This window comes from Hyperoodon ampullatus (genome assembly GCF_949752795.1).
Source record: "Hyperoodon ampullatus genome assembly, chromosome: 4".
NCBI lineage: Eukaryota > Metazoa > Chordata > Mammalia > Artiodactyla > Ziphiidae > Hyperoodon > Hyperoodon ampullatus.
In genome coordinates this window covers 103,634,113-103,651,001 of record NC_136917.1, presented here as the reverse complement: position 1 = coordinate 103,651,001, position 16,889 = coordinate 103,634,113, and the positions used below count along the sequence as shown (strand labels likewise).

The 16,889-nt window shown below is 36.9% G+C and overlaps 1 protein-coding gene across 1 annotated transcript; it reads right to left on the bottom strand.

The window, feature by feature from the left end:
- Positions 1 to 6,388: 6,388 nt before the first annotated feature.
- On the bottom strand, positions 6,389 to 16,410 carry MBLAC2 (metallo-beta-lactamase domain containing 2; the record flags this gene model as incomplete). The annotated part of the gene is made up of 2 exons (XM_079703871.1): positions 6,389 to 6,774; positions 15,957 to 16,410. 2 exons carry the CDS (start codon positions 16,408 to 16,410, stop codon positions 6,389 to 6,391), a joined length of 840 nt encoding a protein of 279 aa, XP_079559997.1.
- Between the last annotated feature and the right edge of the window lie 479 nt (positions 16,411 to 16,889).

Below are 16,889 nucleotides of genomic sequence, written 5' to 3'. Positions count from 1 at the left end.
AGATAATCTAGTTGTAATTTTGGTGTGCCTATGGGAGGAGGTGAGCTCAGGATCTACCTACTCTGACATCTTGGCCACTTCCAGATAGCTGATTTCTCTTTTAGCACTGAATAATATGCTATTGTCTAGATGTACTACAGTTTATCCATTCATCTACTGAAGGACATCTTGTTTGATTCTACGATTTGGCAATTATGGATAAAGCTGCTATAAACATCCATGTGCAGAATAAATCTTTACTTCATTTGGGTAAATACCAAGGAGCACAATCAGATCATTTGGTAAGAATATGTCTTGTAAGAATGTGCCAATATTCTTCCAAAGTGGCTGTATCATTTTGCATTCTTACCAGCAATGAATGAGTTCCTGTTGCTCCACATTCTCACCACCATTTGGTGTTGTCAGTGTCCTGGATTTTGGCCATCCCAGTAGGTCTGTAGTGATATCTCACTTTTATTTGCACTTCCCTGATGACATATGATATGGAGCATCTTTTCATATGCTTATTTGCCATCTGTATATCTTCTTTGGTGAAGACTGTATATTTTTTATGTTAATTTTATATCCTGCTACTTTGTTAAATTCTCTTACTACTTTAAGTGGGGTTTTTTTTCATTTATTTCCATTTATTCTTTTAGTTTTCCATAAGATGCTGGCTCTTGGTGTATATATTTAAACTTAAGAGTAGAAGACTTTACAATTCCATGTGTGAAGGTGCTAAGGAAAGGAGGCTCAGCAATTGTGCACTGCATTGTAGGGTAATCTCACAGGAACCTTTCTTTGGGGACTCTAGATTCAGTATCACTAGGTCTTTTCTTTGGGGAGTCAAATTTTTAAGAAATGGCTCTTAAAATCTACTGCCTAGAGGGTAAATCTTGGTTGCCAGCATTCTTTAAGCTAGGTTAGAGGAGTCTGGGAATGTGAACTTTTAGTATACAAACTTCACTGTACATAAAGCTTTGCTAAATCCCTCTCTTTTTAGTATAGGACCCTGGCTTAACAATGTCTAGTTTCTTTTGAGTAGAGATCCTATTTTATCCTCCTCACATAATAATCCTCTAGTCAGGAGCAGATCCCAGTTTTGCAGGGTCTGAAACTCATGAAATTTAGGGGCTTTGAGACAGAGAATAAAAAAATAACTTAGTTTAAAAAATTAAAACCAACCAAAAAATGACCATTTGAACACATTTCTTGGGCCCCTCCCAGGGCCTTGGAAGGGACCCATGCCAGTGCTAGGCTCTGAACCTAAAGATTACTTAATTTCATGGTAAATCTAAACTAGCCTCCGATCTTCCTTGAGGTGGGGGGAGAGGAAATTGCTTAGTAGTATACAATTAGGGGGGATTTGATTTAAATTGCAAACAAACTTTGAAGCAAAAAGACTTTCACTCCAAGTCCTAGAGGTACCTGCTACTATCAATTTCTAAGCCTTTTTAGGGGGAGTTGTGTTGTAAAGGATTGCTTCTTTGCTTTCCGCATGTCTGTTTTCAGCTTTCTTGTGTTTGCCAAATTAGTTTTTGTTTCTCTGTCAGCTGTCCAATGTCCAAAATGTTGATGCTGTTGGGTCCTTTACATTCTTGCTATTCTTGTTAGTTTATGCCACTTGAAAAAAAAAAAAAAAGCCTTTCTTGTCATTTTACTGAGTTTCGGAAAGGGGCAGAAGTTAAGGTGTGCTATACCTGCCATTCTTAACCCAAAATCAGAATGTGCCATATCACACTCCAAAATTGCCCCCCAGAATAGCTGGAGGACTTTACACTCCTAGCAGCACAGCATGAAAATATCCACTTACCTTACCCTTGCCAACACTCCATATCCTCCACATTTCTCAATCTGGTTAAACTATCTCATTGCTTAAATTTGCATTTCCCTGATTACTAGTGAGGTTCAGGATAGTTTTATGTTTATTGGCCTTTTGTGTTTCCTCTTCTATGAATAACCTGTTTATATAATTTACCCATTTTTCTAATAGGTAGTGAAGGGTATCAGAACATGCCATCCCAAAATATATCACTGTGGCATGCTGATTAAGCTGAAGGCAACTGAGAAAAAGCAAATACAGGAAAGGCTCTCTGACTTCCCCCTTACTACCCAAAGCAGGGCATAAAATTTCCCTTGAGAAAGATGCCCTCCCTGTACCAGGACAAGGAGAACATTCTTATCACTGGAGATGGGGATCCAACATCAAGATTAACCTGTATAAAAAAAAAAAATCCATTAAAATAACCCTGGGACTTCCCTGGTGGTGCAGTGGATAAGAATCTGCCTGCCAATGCAGGGGACACGGGTTTGATCCCTGGTCCAGGAAAATCCCACATGCTGTGGGGCAACTAAGCCTGTGCGCCACAGCTACTGAGCCTGCGCTCTACAGCCCGTGAACCACAACTACTGAGCCCACGTGCCACAACTACTGAAGCCCACACACCTAGAGCCTGTGCTCTGCAATGAGAAGCCACCGCAAGGAGAAGCCCTAGCACTGCAACGAAGAGTAGCCCCCGCTCGCCGCAACTAGAGAAAGCCCGCGAGCAGCAAAGACCTGACACAGCCAAAAAAAAAAAAAAAAAAAAAAAAAAGTTGTGTTTCATTAGTTTACACAGTTTACCAACCCTAGCTCAAGCCCCTTTTTCCTGTCTCATCATTCTCCAGTTTGTCATTCTTTGCTAAAATGGTATACATGCACTCAAGGCTATCCATTCCTTTCGGTTTATATTTCATATATATTAACCTCTGTGTACATGTAAAAATATTAACGTCAAAAAAATTTGTATGCTTTGCTCCTGTTAATCTCTTTTGTAAGTTTAATTCTCAGGCCCAGCCTCAGAATCTAAGAGGGTAAAGGAAAGGTCTTTCCTCCCATACATTAGTTTACCTTTTTCTTGTTGATTTGTAGGCATTCTTTGTATTTGTTTTAAAAATTTTTTCTGTTACACAAGTTAGGAATATTTTTAAATTTCTCTCCCTCTTTAACTTTCATTATGACATCTGAGTTCTAAGACATTTTAAATTTTGATATAGTTTTGTTTTTTGTTTCTATATAGAAAAGATCTTCCCTATCCTAATGTCTTAAATATGATTAAAATTTTCTTTCAATACACATGTGATTCTGCTTTTTACATTTAGATGTTTAATCCATTTGGAATTTATTTTCTATGATGGCAGGGGCCTTTTTTCCCACATCAACAATTGAAATATATATTAAATAGTCCCTCTTTTATCCATTTATTTGAAATGCTATATTTATTCATTACTTAAGGCTTATACAGGTATTATTCAGTTTCTGGGTTCTCTATCCTTGCCTAGGGATTTACAGCTTATTTCTTACAAGCTTTTCAAAACTGCACTTCCCATAGAAAATAACCTTGCAAGACATTAAATGGAAATTTGCTAACATTATAAAAAATACCAACTATAGATTGAAATAAAATGTCCACTTTAATAGTTATCACATAAATGTTTACTTACACTTATCTGAAAATTATAAGAGGACAATGTGTGCATGTCACATTCATATTACTATCCATATAAGAACAACGACACATAATCATTTATTCAACTATATCAGGATAACACACAAGGTTTTGTTTGTTTTAGACTTCTCAGTTAAAAGGAAACGCCAAATAAGGAAACTGAATTTCCAAAAATTAAGTTATTAACAAAATGAATAATAAAAATTATTTCTAAATGTCTTAGGTTTTGACAACTTTGAATTATACTTACATAATATTATTTCCCCAAACCATAAATTACAACAAGGGTCACTGTCAGGGTGAAAATATGTATTTTTAAAGCTTCTTTAAAATATGCTATTATGCTTTAACATCACTTGATTTATTCTTGGCACATGTGGCATCTTGAAAAGTAAAAATACACTTTGCCAGTTTTATGTTATTGTGCAGGTATAAGAGAAAGAGCTCAGTTTGGGAGGCAGACAGACCTGTGTTCAGTTACCAGCTTTATCCAAAGTTGTGTTAGGCTGGTCAATTACTTCTTGGCACTGGGGCCAGGATTAAATTAAATAATGCCTATTTTAAAATGCATAGCATGGGCACTAAATGAATGATGCATCCTTTCCCTAATTTACCCACATTGAAGCCATAGCAAAATATCACAGTCTTATGTTTTGGTACAATTTGAAAAACCAGGGAAAAAACTGGGAAATTTAAAAATAAAATCAATGTGCTTTGAAAAAATCGCACTTTTAAGAAATAAGGAAAGCCTTCATCAGGTTTAAACATTTTTCAATAAAACTTAGTGCCTACTATAACCTGATTTTTTTTAAAAGTCCTAAAATATGATAAAATGGTCAATGGTTAAGGACTTTTGGTTTTCTCTTGTGCTATTGATATAAAAATAATGGCTATATTTAAGGCTCATTAAGTGATATAGTTTGTAGTTGCCCTGAACCAGATCTATGTTCTTGATGTTACACTATCAATTAAAACAGACCTACTGCCTTGAATGACTGTCATAGAGAAATTCCCAAGTTATTCTTCATTTCAACAACCATGGCTTCCTTGCCGATTTTAAGTAAGGGTTCATTTTGTGGCATGTGGCAGTGCAGCTTGTCTGTCTTAAGGATGATTCTTATATACACAATCACAGACTCATCTTTCTCATGCTAAATGCTTGGTGTTTAGAAGATCTAAGACACTGGAAAATTGAATTGACACAAGGAATAGCCTACTCTAGACAGCAATACTTCCATCCCTATTCTTAGCACTGAGGATGCAGAAACAACCCCATTCTTGTTTTCTACCCTCACCACCCAACAAATCATCCTTCCAAATCTGACTCAAAAACTCCTCCTCCAGGAACCTTTCCCTAACCAAACTTCACACGCCTCCATTTATGTCCCTGACACTCATGTGTAATTTGTATTAACTTCAACCTGCATATACTATTATTCAAGTTTTGTTTGTCTTCTACTTCCAGCTAGGATATAGTCTCTGACTTTTTAAGCTTCCACAGTGTTTAGCAAAATGTATGCATGTATGTATGTGACTGTGTGTATGCATGTGGGGTGTGTGTGTGTGTGTTGAATGAATAAAAGACTAAAGAACCTGAGTGGGGTGTAGGGTAGGAAAAGTTTCATATTTTTTCAGAAATCAAAATTGCTGGACCTTCCTAATATTAAAAAATCTGATTTCCATAGCTATATGAGTTTGGTTTTGGCTATGTCAATAATAAAAAGGCAGTGAAAAAACTGTTTAAAAAACTCTCATGAAATATTCCGAAAGGCTTTTCAATAACTTATTAAGAGTACCAAACTAAAACATTTTACTAAATAGTGGGATAATCTTTTCTATATCTTTATAAATGTAGACTTCTTTTCATTCAAGACAAAGAATACTGAACAGGAATAGGTGTTGTGAATCAGGATAAAAAAAGGCAATTCACTCTAAGTCAATATCTAATGCACATTTTGCAATTAATTTGAAAAGCCTTCTGTGGCAAATATGTATGTTATGTTAAGTAAAAGAATGGTTTATATTAGGATGTTGTTTGCTACTATAAAATATGACTCATATACTAAAGCTGCTATTTAAAAAGAAAAATTTTGTTTATTATAGCTGTTATTATTAAAATAGGATATAATTTAAAAACTACTCTTAATGTGTATATTTTCAAATTTGCCTGACAGTGTCCTTTTGAGAAATCTGACAATTTATAGTTAGATTACAGACATTTGAATTTCACTTTTACAATTGAAAGTATTACACTTACATAATAACAAACAACAATATATAGTAGTTTCTTTTTACTGAAGCACTCTGCAATTTATATTTAAAGCTTTGCAATAAAACAAAATTCATTGTACTTTTTGTACGTAAAATTACATAACACATAATGTACACTATAATTACATTAAGAATAAATAAAATGAAGAATAAAAATTCTGTACCATAACAATTGATTGTTTTAGCTGTCATTCTAAATGTTAGTTTAAGTTTTGAGTTCTAATGTACTTTAAACCCCAAAACCTTTATCTTCAAATAATATATTAAAAATATCAAGTTCGGAGTATAAACATAAAACTCTTTATGCTCTTTTTTCTAGGTCATCTAGGAAATAAAATGAGAGAAATGAGACGCAAGGATAGTTCTTTCTGTTACTGCAAAATGCCTCCTTGCTTCCCCATATACCTCTATATCGTTTCTAGAACAAATATTACAGAATGATGGCAAATTACAAGCTTTGGCAAATTATAATCTTATTTAAGTGGTTTCTTATTTGGAAAAAAGAAAAAAATTTAAGAAGTTCCGTTTTTGGCTTATTCATTCTCAACCTTTTTTTCTCTAATACATAATAGTAGTAAAAAAGCACTTCTTAAAATGCTCACTATTTTAAACAACACAGAATTAATTGTATTAATTTATAGAATTAAATACTAGGGCGAGGTCCTAGAATTTGTTACACGTAGGGCTAAACTTGCAAGAGATCGCATGGCAAAAGTAGAAACTTTGTGACATATCCCAGCTTTTGAAATATAGTTAGAAGCCAATCGAAAAAGCCTTTCAGCACCAAAGGTATTGAAGTGCCCAGGAAGCACCTTCTCTACCAGACCTCTGTCCACTAATTCTATCAGACGTTCACAGGTTCCAACATAGTCACTTATCCTGCTGTATGGGAGCCAGTCAATCAGTGATCCATCATACACGACGTCTCCACTGAAGAGAATCTTTCGGTCTTTGTCATGTAAGCAAATACTGCCCCTAGAATGACCAGGCATGTGCATAACAGTGAGCTGTCTGTCACCAAGGTTGATCACATCCCCTAAAAATGGAAACAGAATTTACAGATAAACATGTTATATATTTGACTTCAATCACTTAAAGAATAGAAGAACACAACAGTTTCAAAGATGTTGGGAAGGATGAACTTATTTTACTTTTATTTTAAAAATACCTACTTCTTATTGATGATTTAAAATAAGTTGCCTATATTTCACTTCTGTTGTTTGCTAGACCAGTGTTTGCCAAAATAAACAGTGAAACACAATTTCTGCTGGTTGTTATAATATATAAAAGAAAAGAAGAAAAGAAGATTCTGTGGTCAAATAATTTTGAAAACTCTTCCTTCAAAGAAAATTAAGCAGCTTTCTTTTCTGCAAGATATGCTAATGTACATTTAATATGCTAATGTACATTGTGGATATACACAAGGGAGACGTGGCTGTATAGTTTCTCAAATTTATTTGACCAAAAACCTTATTTTTCAGAATATCCATTGTACTAGAATCTGGTGACACAATTCATGAATGGTGCTCTAGTGAACAGTATTATATTTTTGCCCTTTGTTTTGTCACTCTATGGAATTTAAGACCTGAGGAATCGGTACAAATGATGATGCTCTGTCTACTGGTATTGCTGTAATAAACTGTTCTTAGTCTCTGACCCAGGAACCTCATGTCTTCTGTCAGAATCCATGAAACTGTGGCAGGCTAACTTACTAACCTGCAAGTATGGTAAAATCTCACACTCTTTCCAGTTATTTGACAGTGGGGAGGAAACTGAGCTATGAATACAAATTGCTGTTTTACTGGATTTAAATCAGTACTAACTTAGGTAAATCATAATAAGTTAAAATATTCATATTGTTATCTCTAGTGCAAACATACACATATACAGAAAAAAAATCAAAGAAATATAGCTAAAATTAATAGTGAAATTAAAATGGTGTAATAATCAGGAATTGTTAAACATAAAAGAAGAAAATAAAGGAAAAACAAAGACATAAACAAGAAATGAGACAGAAAACAACAAAATGGCAGACCTAAATACAACCATATCAATAATTATATTAAATATGAAAGGGATAAACACTCTAATCAAAGGCAGAGATTGTCAGTCTAGATTAAAAAGTGAGATATGTATGCAGTCTACAAGAGAGGAACTATAAAATCAAAGACAAAAATAGTTTGAAAAATTATACCATATAAATATTAACAATAAGGGCTTCTCTGGTGGTGCAGTGGTTAAGAATCCACCTTGACTTAATGCAGGGGACATGGGTTCGAGCCCTGGTCCGGGAAGATCCCACATGCCATGGAGCAACTAAGCCCATGCACCAGAACTACTAAGCCCACACGCCACAACTACTGAAGCCCATGCATCTAGGGCCCGTGCTCTGCAACAAGAGAAGACACCACAATGAAGAAGTGCCCCACAACTAAGAGTAGCCCCTGCTAGCCACAACTAGAGAAAACCTGCGTGCAGCAATGAAGACCCAACGCAGCCAAAAATAAATAAATTAAATTAATTAATTAAAAATATATATATTAACAATAAGAGAACTAGAGTGGCAATACTGTCAGACAAAATGGATTTTTATATAAGAATATTACTAGAGGAAACAGGTACATTTTATGAGGCTATACATTAGGTCAATACATGAAAAAAATTCTAAATGCATATGTACCTAAAATAGAGACTAAAAATTCTTCAAATAAAAACTGACATAATTAAAATAAGAATAAACAGTTCAACAACTGTGCTTAGAGATTTGAATAGTCCTCTCTGAATAATTCATAATACAAGTAGATTGAAAATCAGTAAGGATACAGAAGACCTGAACAACACTATCAACCAGATTGACCTAACTGACATATATAAAATAGTTTACACCAAAACAGTGAAGTACACATTCTTTTCAATTGCACATGAAAACGGTGTTTTGTTATATTTGTACACTGAAAACTAAAGAAACACTTTCAAGAGAAATTAAAGAGGATCTAAGCAAAAGGAGAAACATGCCATATGCATTGATTGGAAGACTCAAAGCTGTTAGGATGGTAATTAAATCCAGTTTTTCCTATAACTGCACTGTCTAATAGTATTTTCTGAGATAATGGAAATGTTCTGTATCAACACTGTCCAATATGGTAGCCACCAGCTACGTGTGGCTAATGATACTTGAAATAAAGCTAGTGCAACAAGGAACTAAATTTTTAATTTTAATCAATCTTAATTAATTTAAATTTGTATTAGATAGCTACATGTGGCTAGTGACTACTTTAATGGTCAGTGTAGATCTATAGATTCAAGAATCTCAATCAAAACCTTGACATGCTTTTTTACAGAAATTGAAAATCTGGCTCTGAAATTTATACGGAAATGCAAATGACCTAGAATAGCCAAAACAATTTTGAAATAGAGGTATAAAGTTGGAGGACTTAGTCTAATTTCAAGAGTTATAACAAAGTTGCAATAATCAGGAGAGTGTGGTGCTGGCTAAATGATAGACATAATCATTGAAAGAGACTAGAGTCCAGAAGAAAACACTCACATATATGGTGAGTGGATTTTTGACAAAAGTATCAACTAAGATAATTCACTGGGTAAAAGGATAGTCTCCTCAACAAATTAGAGTGGAATACTTTGGAGATATATATATATGCAAATAAACAATAGGCACCTCTCAACCCTTACTTCACAATATTAACAAAAATTAACTCAAAATGGATCATAATCCTAAATGTGAGAGCTTCCAGCAAAAAAAAAAAAAAAAAAAAAAAAAAACAGAAGAAAATCTTTGTGATCTTGGGCTAGTCACAGAGCTCTTAGATATGACACAAAAAGCATAAAACATAAGGAAAAATGACTAATTGGACTTCGTCCAAGTTATAAACTTCCTTGCTTAAAAAGATACCATTAAGAAAATGAAAAGGCAGGCCACAAACTGGGAGAAAATACTTGCAAAATGTATATCTGATAAAGGACTTGAATTCAGAATATATAAAGAACACTTACAACTCAATAAGAAAACAATTTTTCAATTTTTAAAAAAGAGAAAAGATTTTGATAGACCCTTAAACAAAGAAGATATTTGAATAGGAAATAAGTACCTGAAAAGATGCTCAATGTCATTAGTCATTAGGGAAATGCAAATTAAACCTCAATGAAATACCACTACATACTCACTAGAATGGCTAAAATCAAAAGGACTGACAGAATCAAGCATTGACAGAGATGTGGAGAAATTGGATCTCTTATACACTGCACTTGGGAATGTAAAATGCTATAGCACTTTGGAAAACAGTTTGGCACCTTCTTAAACATTTAACATACATTTACCATACAACCCAGGAATTCCATTTCTAGCTATCTACCAAGGAAATGAAAGCATGCATCCACACAAAGGCTTCTATGCAAATTTTCATGCTGCATTATTCATAACAATTTCAAACTAGAAAGTTCAAATTTCCTTCAACAGGTGAATATATAAAATGTGTTATATCCATAAATGAGTTATTTCTCAGCAATAGAAAGGAATTATTAATAGATAAAACAACATGGATGAATCTCCAAAACAGTAGGCCAAATGAAAGAAGACACAAAATATATTATATGATTACATTTGTAGAAAATTTTCAGAAAAACAAAACTATAGTGACACAAAACAGATCAGTGGGGCCCGGGATGGGAGTAGGGATTGTTCTGGTCTTGCCTTGAATCCCAAAATTACATTAAAATGGAATCAGGTGCTCCCAAAGTTCCCCACATTCTACTCATAAGGGGCCAGATTCCTTCACAGGATAATTGTTCCAGATTTAAAGTGCTCCTGGGGATCACAAACCACTGCCATTTCCTGTATGATTGGCAAGTAAGGTAAAGGAAATTATAGCTAAGTTGATTTAATAATAGAGCTGTTGGAGACAGATTGTTTAATAAATGTACAGAAAGGAAAGGAATGAGGGAAGTTCGATGCTAAAAAAGGAGCTCTAGAGAATTACCGATGGAGGGGTAGAGTCTTACGGGTTTTTGATTATTCAAGGCAAGGTGATACTCAAAATACTTAGCAACCAATAAGACATAAGCACCCACCTATCAAAATGGATACCAACTATAAGCAATTGGTAAGGCCATAGTGACTGAATATTACTAGATCTGCCATTACCCTATGGCTTTATAAATGCCTCCCTTATGCTTATAATGCTCACATATAATTTCATCAAGACCTCTCTTATAAGAACCAAAACTGCCTATGAAATGTATCATACGTATATCATATATAAATATATATAAAAATATATATATACACACACTATCCTTCCAAGCCCTCACGCTAACCCAGTTGTCACCAGATTCCAACCATACTAGACTTCTCTTGGCTTCTCAAATACCCTTTCCCATCTTGGCATCCCCAATTTTTAATTTTTATTTCATTTTTAATCAACAAACTAGATGTACATATTTCAAATAAAATACTTCAGAAGGGCTTAAAATATTCTTTGCCCCATCCTGGCTCTATCTCCAATTCTGCTCCCAAGAGGCAACAACTTTTAACAATTTTAGCAACTTCTTCTGGTAGTTGCCTCTAGTAGATATAGTTATTTAAATAATATTTATACTTCATTTCTTGTTTTCCCAATTAGATATACTCTACTGATTTCATTCACGTATTACCATTTCTTGGTTTTTAAATTTTAGATGTTGTCCATTGACTGCCACTATGAAATATAAGGATTTTTAGTAGCTCTTTTTACTCTTCTCTGTCCACCTACCATCAGCACACATATATACATTTCTCATCCTTTCACCCCTCAAAAGAGTAATGATTCAACTGCTTAGATCTGGAACACTCTGTGCCTGAGGTTCTATCATTGTCAGTGTCATCCTTTGCCATCATCCTGATACTTCCTTTCACCTTTCTCTTGCATTAGATCTCCTGTTTCCTTTACTCCATATCTTCCTCTTGGTTTACTCCCTTATTTTGAAGGGAGTAAACAGGATAAAGGTATATCTTAGTATCTTCCTAAGTAATAGCATGCGGGATTTTTTGAGAACTTGATTGATAGTGGAATGGATGTTAGAATTTTAAGTTGGAAATCAGTTTTAGTCAGATAAAGCACAGCTCTTCTTTTCTAGCTCCAAAGCCATTATGATCTAGATGACCTTTTTTTTCTTTAAATTTGGAAGCCCATAGACTCTTCTTTGATCCCAGTGTTCTGAAATTTTATAATAATGTGCCTTGGGTTGGATGTGTTTTCATCCATTGTGCAGGGAACTCCGTGGGCTCTTTCAATCTGGAAATTTACATCCCTTAATCATGGGATATTTTCTTGAATTTTCTCTACTATGTTTCTTTTCCTCTACTTTCTATTTTCTCTATCTGTGCTCCTACTATTCCAATGTCAGATTTTTCACACTGGTCCTTTACTGGTTCTCTCCTACTTTTCATTTTGCCTATTTGTTCCTTTTGTATGTTTTTCAACTTTATCTTCCAGATATTCTACTAAATAATTTCTGACATTTTAAATTCCAAGAGTTCTTTTATGAGTGTGAATATTGTTCTGTCTGCTGCTTATTTTTAAGGCATCCTGTTGTCTCTCAGATATCTTGAATGCAATAGATTCTGTTATCCCCTGATGATATTAATGATTGCCCTCTCCTCTCAAGTTGCTTTATGCTGTTTTAGTATTTGATTTCACGTGAGAGGATTTTCTCAGATTTTTTATAATGCTTGGTTGTCTGTTTAAGAGTGGGGGATAATGAAAAAGTTGTTTGAAGCACATGCATGGGGCCTGGTGATCTAGGCTTCACTGTAGAAAGTTCAAGCCAAGGATTACTTAGGAATCAGCATCTTAGTCTTTCCTCTAGGGCTGGGCAGATTTTCCAGATAAAATTCTTCTAGTTTCCTACTTGGGTGGGGGAGCAGTAAAGGCCTGACTCTCATTCTTCTGGGAAACTAGTAAAGAACATATATATTAAAAAAAAAAAGAACATATATATTTCCTATCTATCTATTCTTTATTTGTATATATACATACACATACACTTATCCCTCCTATTTTCCATCTGAACTCCTGAGCTCATTAGTACTTGGCATCCCTCAATCAAGAAACCCCTCTGCCTGCGCCTTCCCTGGTGGTCCAGTGGTTAAGACTCCTTGCTTCCACTGCAGGATGGGTTCAATCCCTGGTGGGGGAACTAAGATCTCATATGCTGCATGGCACAGCCAAAAAAAAAAAAAAAGAAACCCCTTTACTTTATTCTCCCCAGAGAACAAACTAACTCTGGGGAGAGGAGCATTCACTTAGGGAGAAGAGTTCAGAGTTTTAACAGCTTCTTAAATGGCTTTCAACAAATTCTACTTATTTTAGTTTTCTTCCCTTTGCCCCCACTAAGGTACCAGCTACTGCTAATTCCTGAGCCTTTTAAATCTCCTGCAGTGAAAACTGGATTGGCTCTCAATTTTCTATTGCTGGCATAGGATAAAACTGCTAACTCAGTCATCACATTTACTCTCCAGCATCCAAAACAGAACCTCAGTCAATGTGGATTTACACATAAAACAAATAGACAAACCATGGTGCATTTGCTGTAATCTTAGTGGGATTTTGAGAGGGAGTCAAATTAGATGTGTTCGTTCAATCTGCTACCTTTCTGGAATCTATTTTTTGTTTTTAACCTCCCCAAATGATTTTTAAGTTTACCTGCAACAACTGTTCTAATATCTTGATGACTCTAGGAAAATTGTTTAAACATATACAATAGGGGCTAAAATGCCTGCCTATTGTGAAAAACAGGCAGAATGATGTGTGCCCATTCAAGAAGAATGTGCTGTATCAATTTAGGGTTTATTGCTATCTTCTTATAGGAAGATATGATTTCACTATTAGTAGGGCGAGTTGTTTTTCCATCAAAGATGATGCACTGGATAATGAGCTCTCCTTGTCTTCCTTGTCCCTCATACACAAGTAAGCTTTTGGGTTAGTGATACACTGCACAGATTTATGCTTCTCCAAGACAGGTGGTCATCAATACACTAAATGAAATGTAATAAGCTAATGAATTCAGCCTCCTTATTTTCTAACCAAAACAATGAAGACTTCATGCTGTTAGGTATGTACGGTTCATGTGTATGTAACTGTGTATGAGTTTTTAATATAAATATTTTCTATCTCCTTCCAGGCACCTGGATTATGATAATATCAAGTTAGCAGGCCACACCATTCAGAAGAGACAGGAAATTAATATTCCTGAGAAAAGAGGATATTAGATACTACTTGAGAGGGTGAGACATCCAGCTCCCAATGAAAAACAATTTTTAATTTAACACAGTATTACCACCTTCAAAGTGTTTAGTAAATATTAACCTTTCATTTCACACTTTCAAAGGCTTAAAGCACCACAAAGGTAGCTTGCAGGTCCCTTGCAACTCCAAAATCCTGTAATTCCAGCATCAACTGGGATTTAGGAAACCTGGTTTCCAGTCCGAGCTCTTTCCCTAACTATGTGACTTCAGGTATGATATTCAAGCCTGTGTGGATTCTTCATCTATAAAACAATAATTCCTATCATTCTTTCATCATTGATTTCCTATTTCTGGCACAGAAGCAAAAGTAAATAAATCAAAAGTCATTTATTCATTTAGATAATTTAAATATATTTTAAATACTAATGTAAACTTTTTTTGGGGGGGCTGGGTGTTAATTTAGTCTGAATACCCATCAACTGCATGGAAATCCTACCTCTAAAAGTATCAATTCCATCAAGAAATACAGCAATTAAAAGTACCTTTAAAGTAAATTTAGTTTTCTTTCATCTCAAATTGTCAGGTAATGTAAGACTCCCATCTAAACCATTGTTTTTTTTAATCTTTAGATTTAAAATTTTAATGAAAAGACTGTTTAAGTGGGGTGTGAAGTATAGAATCTTGCTTTCTATTTCTTATGCCTCAAGTGATCAATATCTCATCTGTAAGAAACTCATTTTTGTAAAGTACTTCATTATTTGTCATATTGGTCGGTCATAAAAGTGAGACTTATTGTACTGCAGCAACTGGATTTTTCTGCCTCTTAGGGGAACGGTTTAATAAATGAATTTGGCAACTAAAAGAGTTTCAAGATAGAAAGGAAAGAGGGTTTCACCTCCTACTCAGAATTACCATAATATATTTATGGGGTAGGATTTATGTATGATCTACATGCTTTGATCTATTGTGCCTGGGTTGCAATCCTAGCTTTTATCTGTATCTTGCTCTGTGGACTCTAGACAAGCCATTTAATTGGGGGTCAGTAGCCTCACTTCAAATGTGTTGTGAGGATAAAATCAACAGAAGCATTCTAAAAAGAAAAAAGAAATTAATATACAAATATCACTGCTGTGACCAACTGGCTCAATTATTTAAGTGACTGTGTGAGGTTGGAAGGGCTGGAACCCTACACTATTTTATTCCATTAGTTTCTTTCTGAACCCCATCCTGCTTTTCACAAAGTCAAAGAGGCCCAAGGTTATCTAAGCATTAGTCCACATACTTCTCCATTACGGGAAATAGCCTCCTTATTAATCTTTCTCAGGCCTTGCTTTCAACCAGAACAGAGAGCTGTCATAACATAAGACTCAGACACATTCTACTTTTTATGTTCACAATCAAGCTTTTTCTCTTGTGAGGCAACATCAAGAACAGAAACCTATCTGAAAGATAAAGATGCATGAGCAGATTAGAACCACTGCTCTCTAACGGCTTTCTAAGCTTACAGGTGGGAATTGTTCATACCCAGCGGATGAAGTCAGCAGTTCTCAAAAGCATAGAACATGACAAGCACTCTCCATGAGGCATCATTCCTTAAGAGTCTTTTCGCTAGAAAAGTGCCTGGAAATGTCAGACTTGTGTTCGGGAAAAGAATGGGAATCCTAGTCATAAGTCTCTATAGCGTTACTACAAACCGTACGTTACACAGGAAACTGACTAGGGGGTGGGGCCGGCTTACAGTCGAGTACTCAGCATTACTACAAGGTGCCGGAGCTTGTCTCTGGTAGGGAAGGCTGCAATGGCCTTCCAAAGACTCTATGGTCGAGTGGGCTTTTGACTCAGGGAAGGGAGAAACAGGAGTAGTGTTTCTGCGATGTGACACCTTACAGCCAAGCAGGTCTGCAACAAGCATCCCTCGGACAGTTTCTCCCCAGTCCCTTCCCTTAATGAGAGAACGCGCGCCCGTGAGGGACCATTACCATCCTGCAGGATGAGGGTGGGCTGCACCGCTTGCACTCGGAACTGCCTGGCCCTCCAGCCCGGGCTCGGCGCCCGCACCACCTCACTGTCGGAGAGCCAGGTCACGGTCTCAAAGTTGTCCCCGCGAGCCAGCGCCTCGGCCTCGGCGTGGTGCACCGCCACCCGGTCGAACTGGTAGAGGCCGCCGGAGTGGTCGAAGTGCACGTGGGTGGCCACAGCAAGAAGTGGCCGGCACGCCGCATCCTCTTTGGCCCTGTGGTCCTGCAACAGGCCGGAGGAGTACAGGTACTCCGGGAGGCTGCGCAGCCCCAGGCCTGTGTCGATCACCACGTCCTGCTCGGAGCCGCGCACCAGCCAGATGTTGGCGCGGTTGCCAGACTCATAGAAGCGTTCTTGAATCCAGAAGACGCCGTCGCCCAGGGACTTGTGGGCGTACCACTCAAGCGCAGACATGCTGGGCAAGGATGCGGCCAGGCGGAGTGGGTGTGGGCGTGTGTGCCTCCCACAGGCTGTCCAGACTCGGGCGCTGCAGCTGTATGGAGCGGTCTGCCCGCAACCCGAGAGAAAGCGCAGAGCAAGGAGGGGGCGGGGGATGCGGATGGGGTTGGGGGGAGAACCAGGAGGAGGAAAGACGCGCGGAGACTCTGCCTGGAGCGTCCGCCCGCACCCTCCTGCCAGGTCCGCAGAGAGCAGGAGCTGCTCTCCTCGCACCGGGGCGCTGGAACAATCGCAGCCTCACTGGCCGTAGCACAAGGGAGCGTTAACGCAGGGGCCAATGCAGTAGACGAGAAATCCAGAAAGTGATAACTCTTCCCACCTCTGGGGGTCTGACGGCAGAGGCCGAGAGCTAAGCGTGGGAGGGAGCAGGGCAGCCCACCCACCGCGCGCTATCATGCGCACTTCCAGCTGGCGCAGAAAGAGTCAGGCCAAAG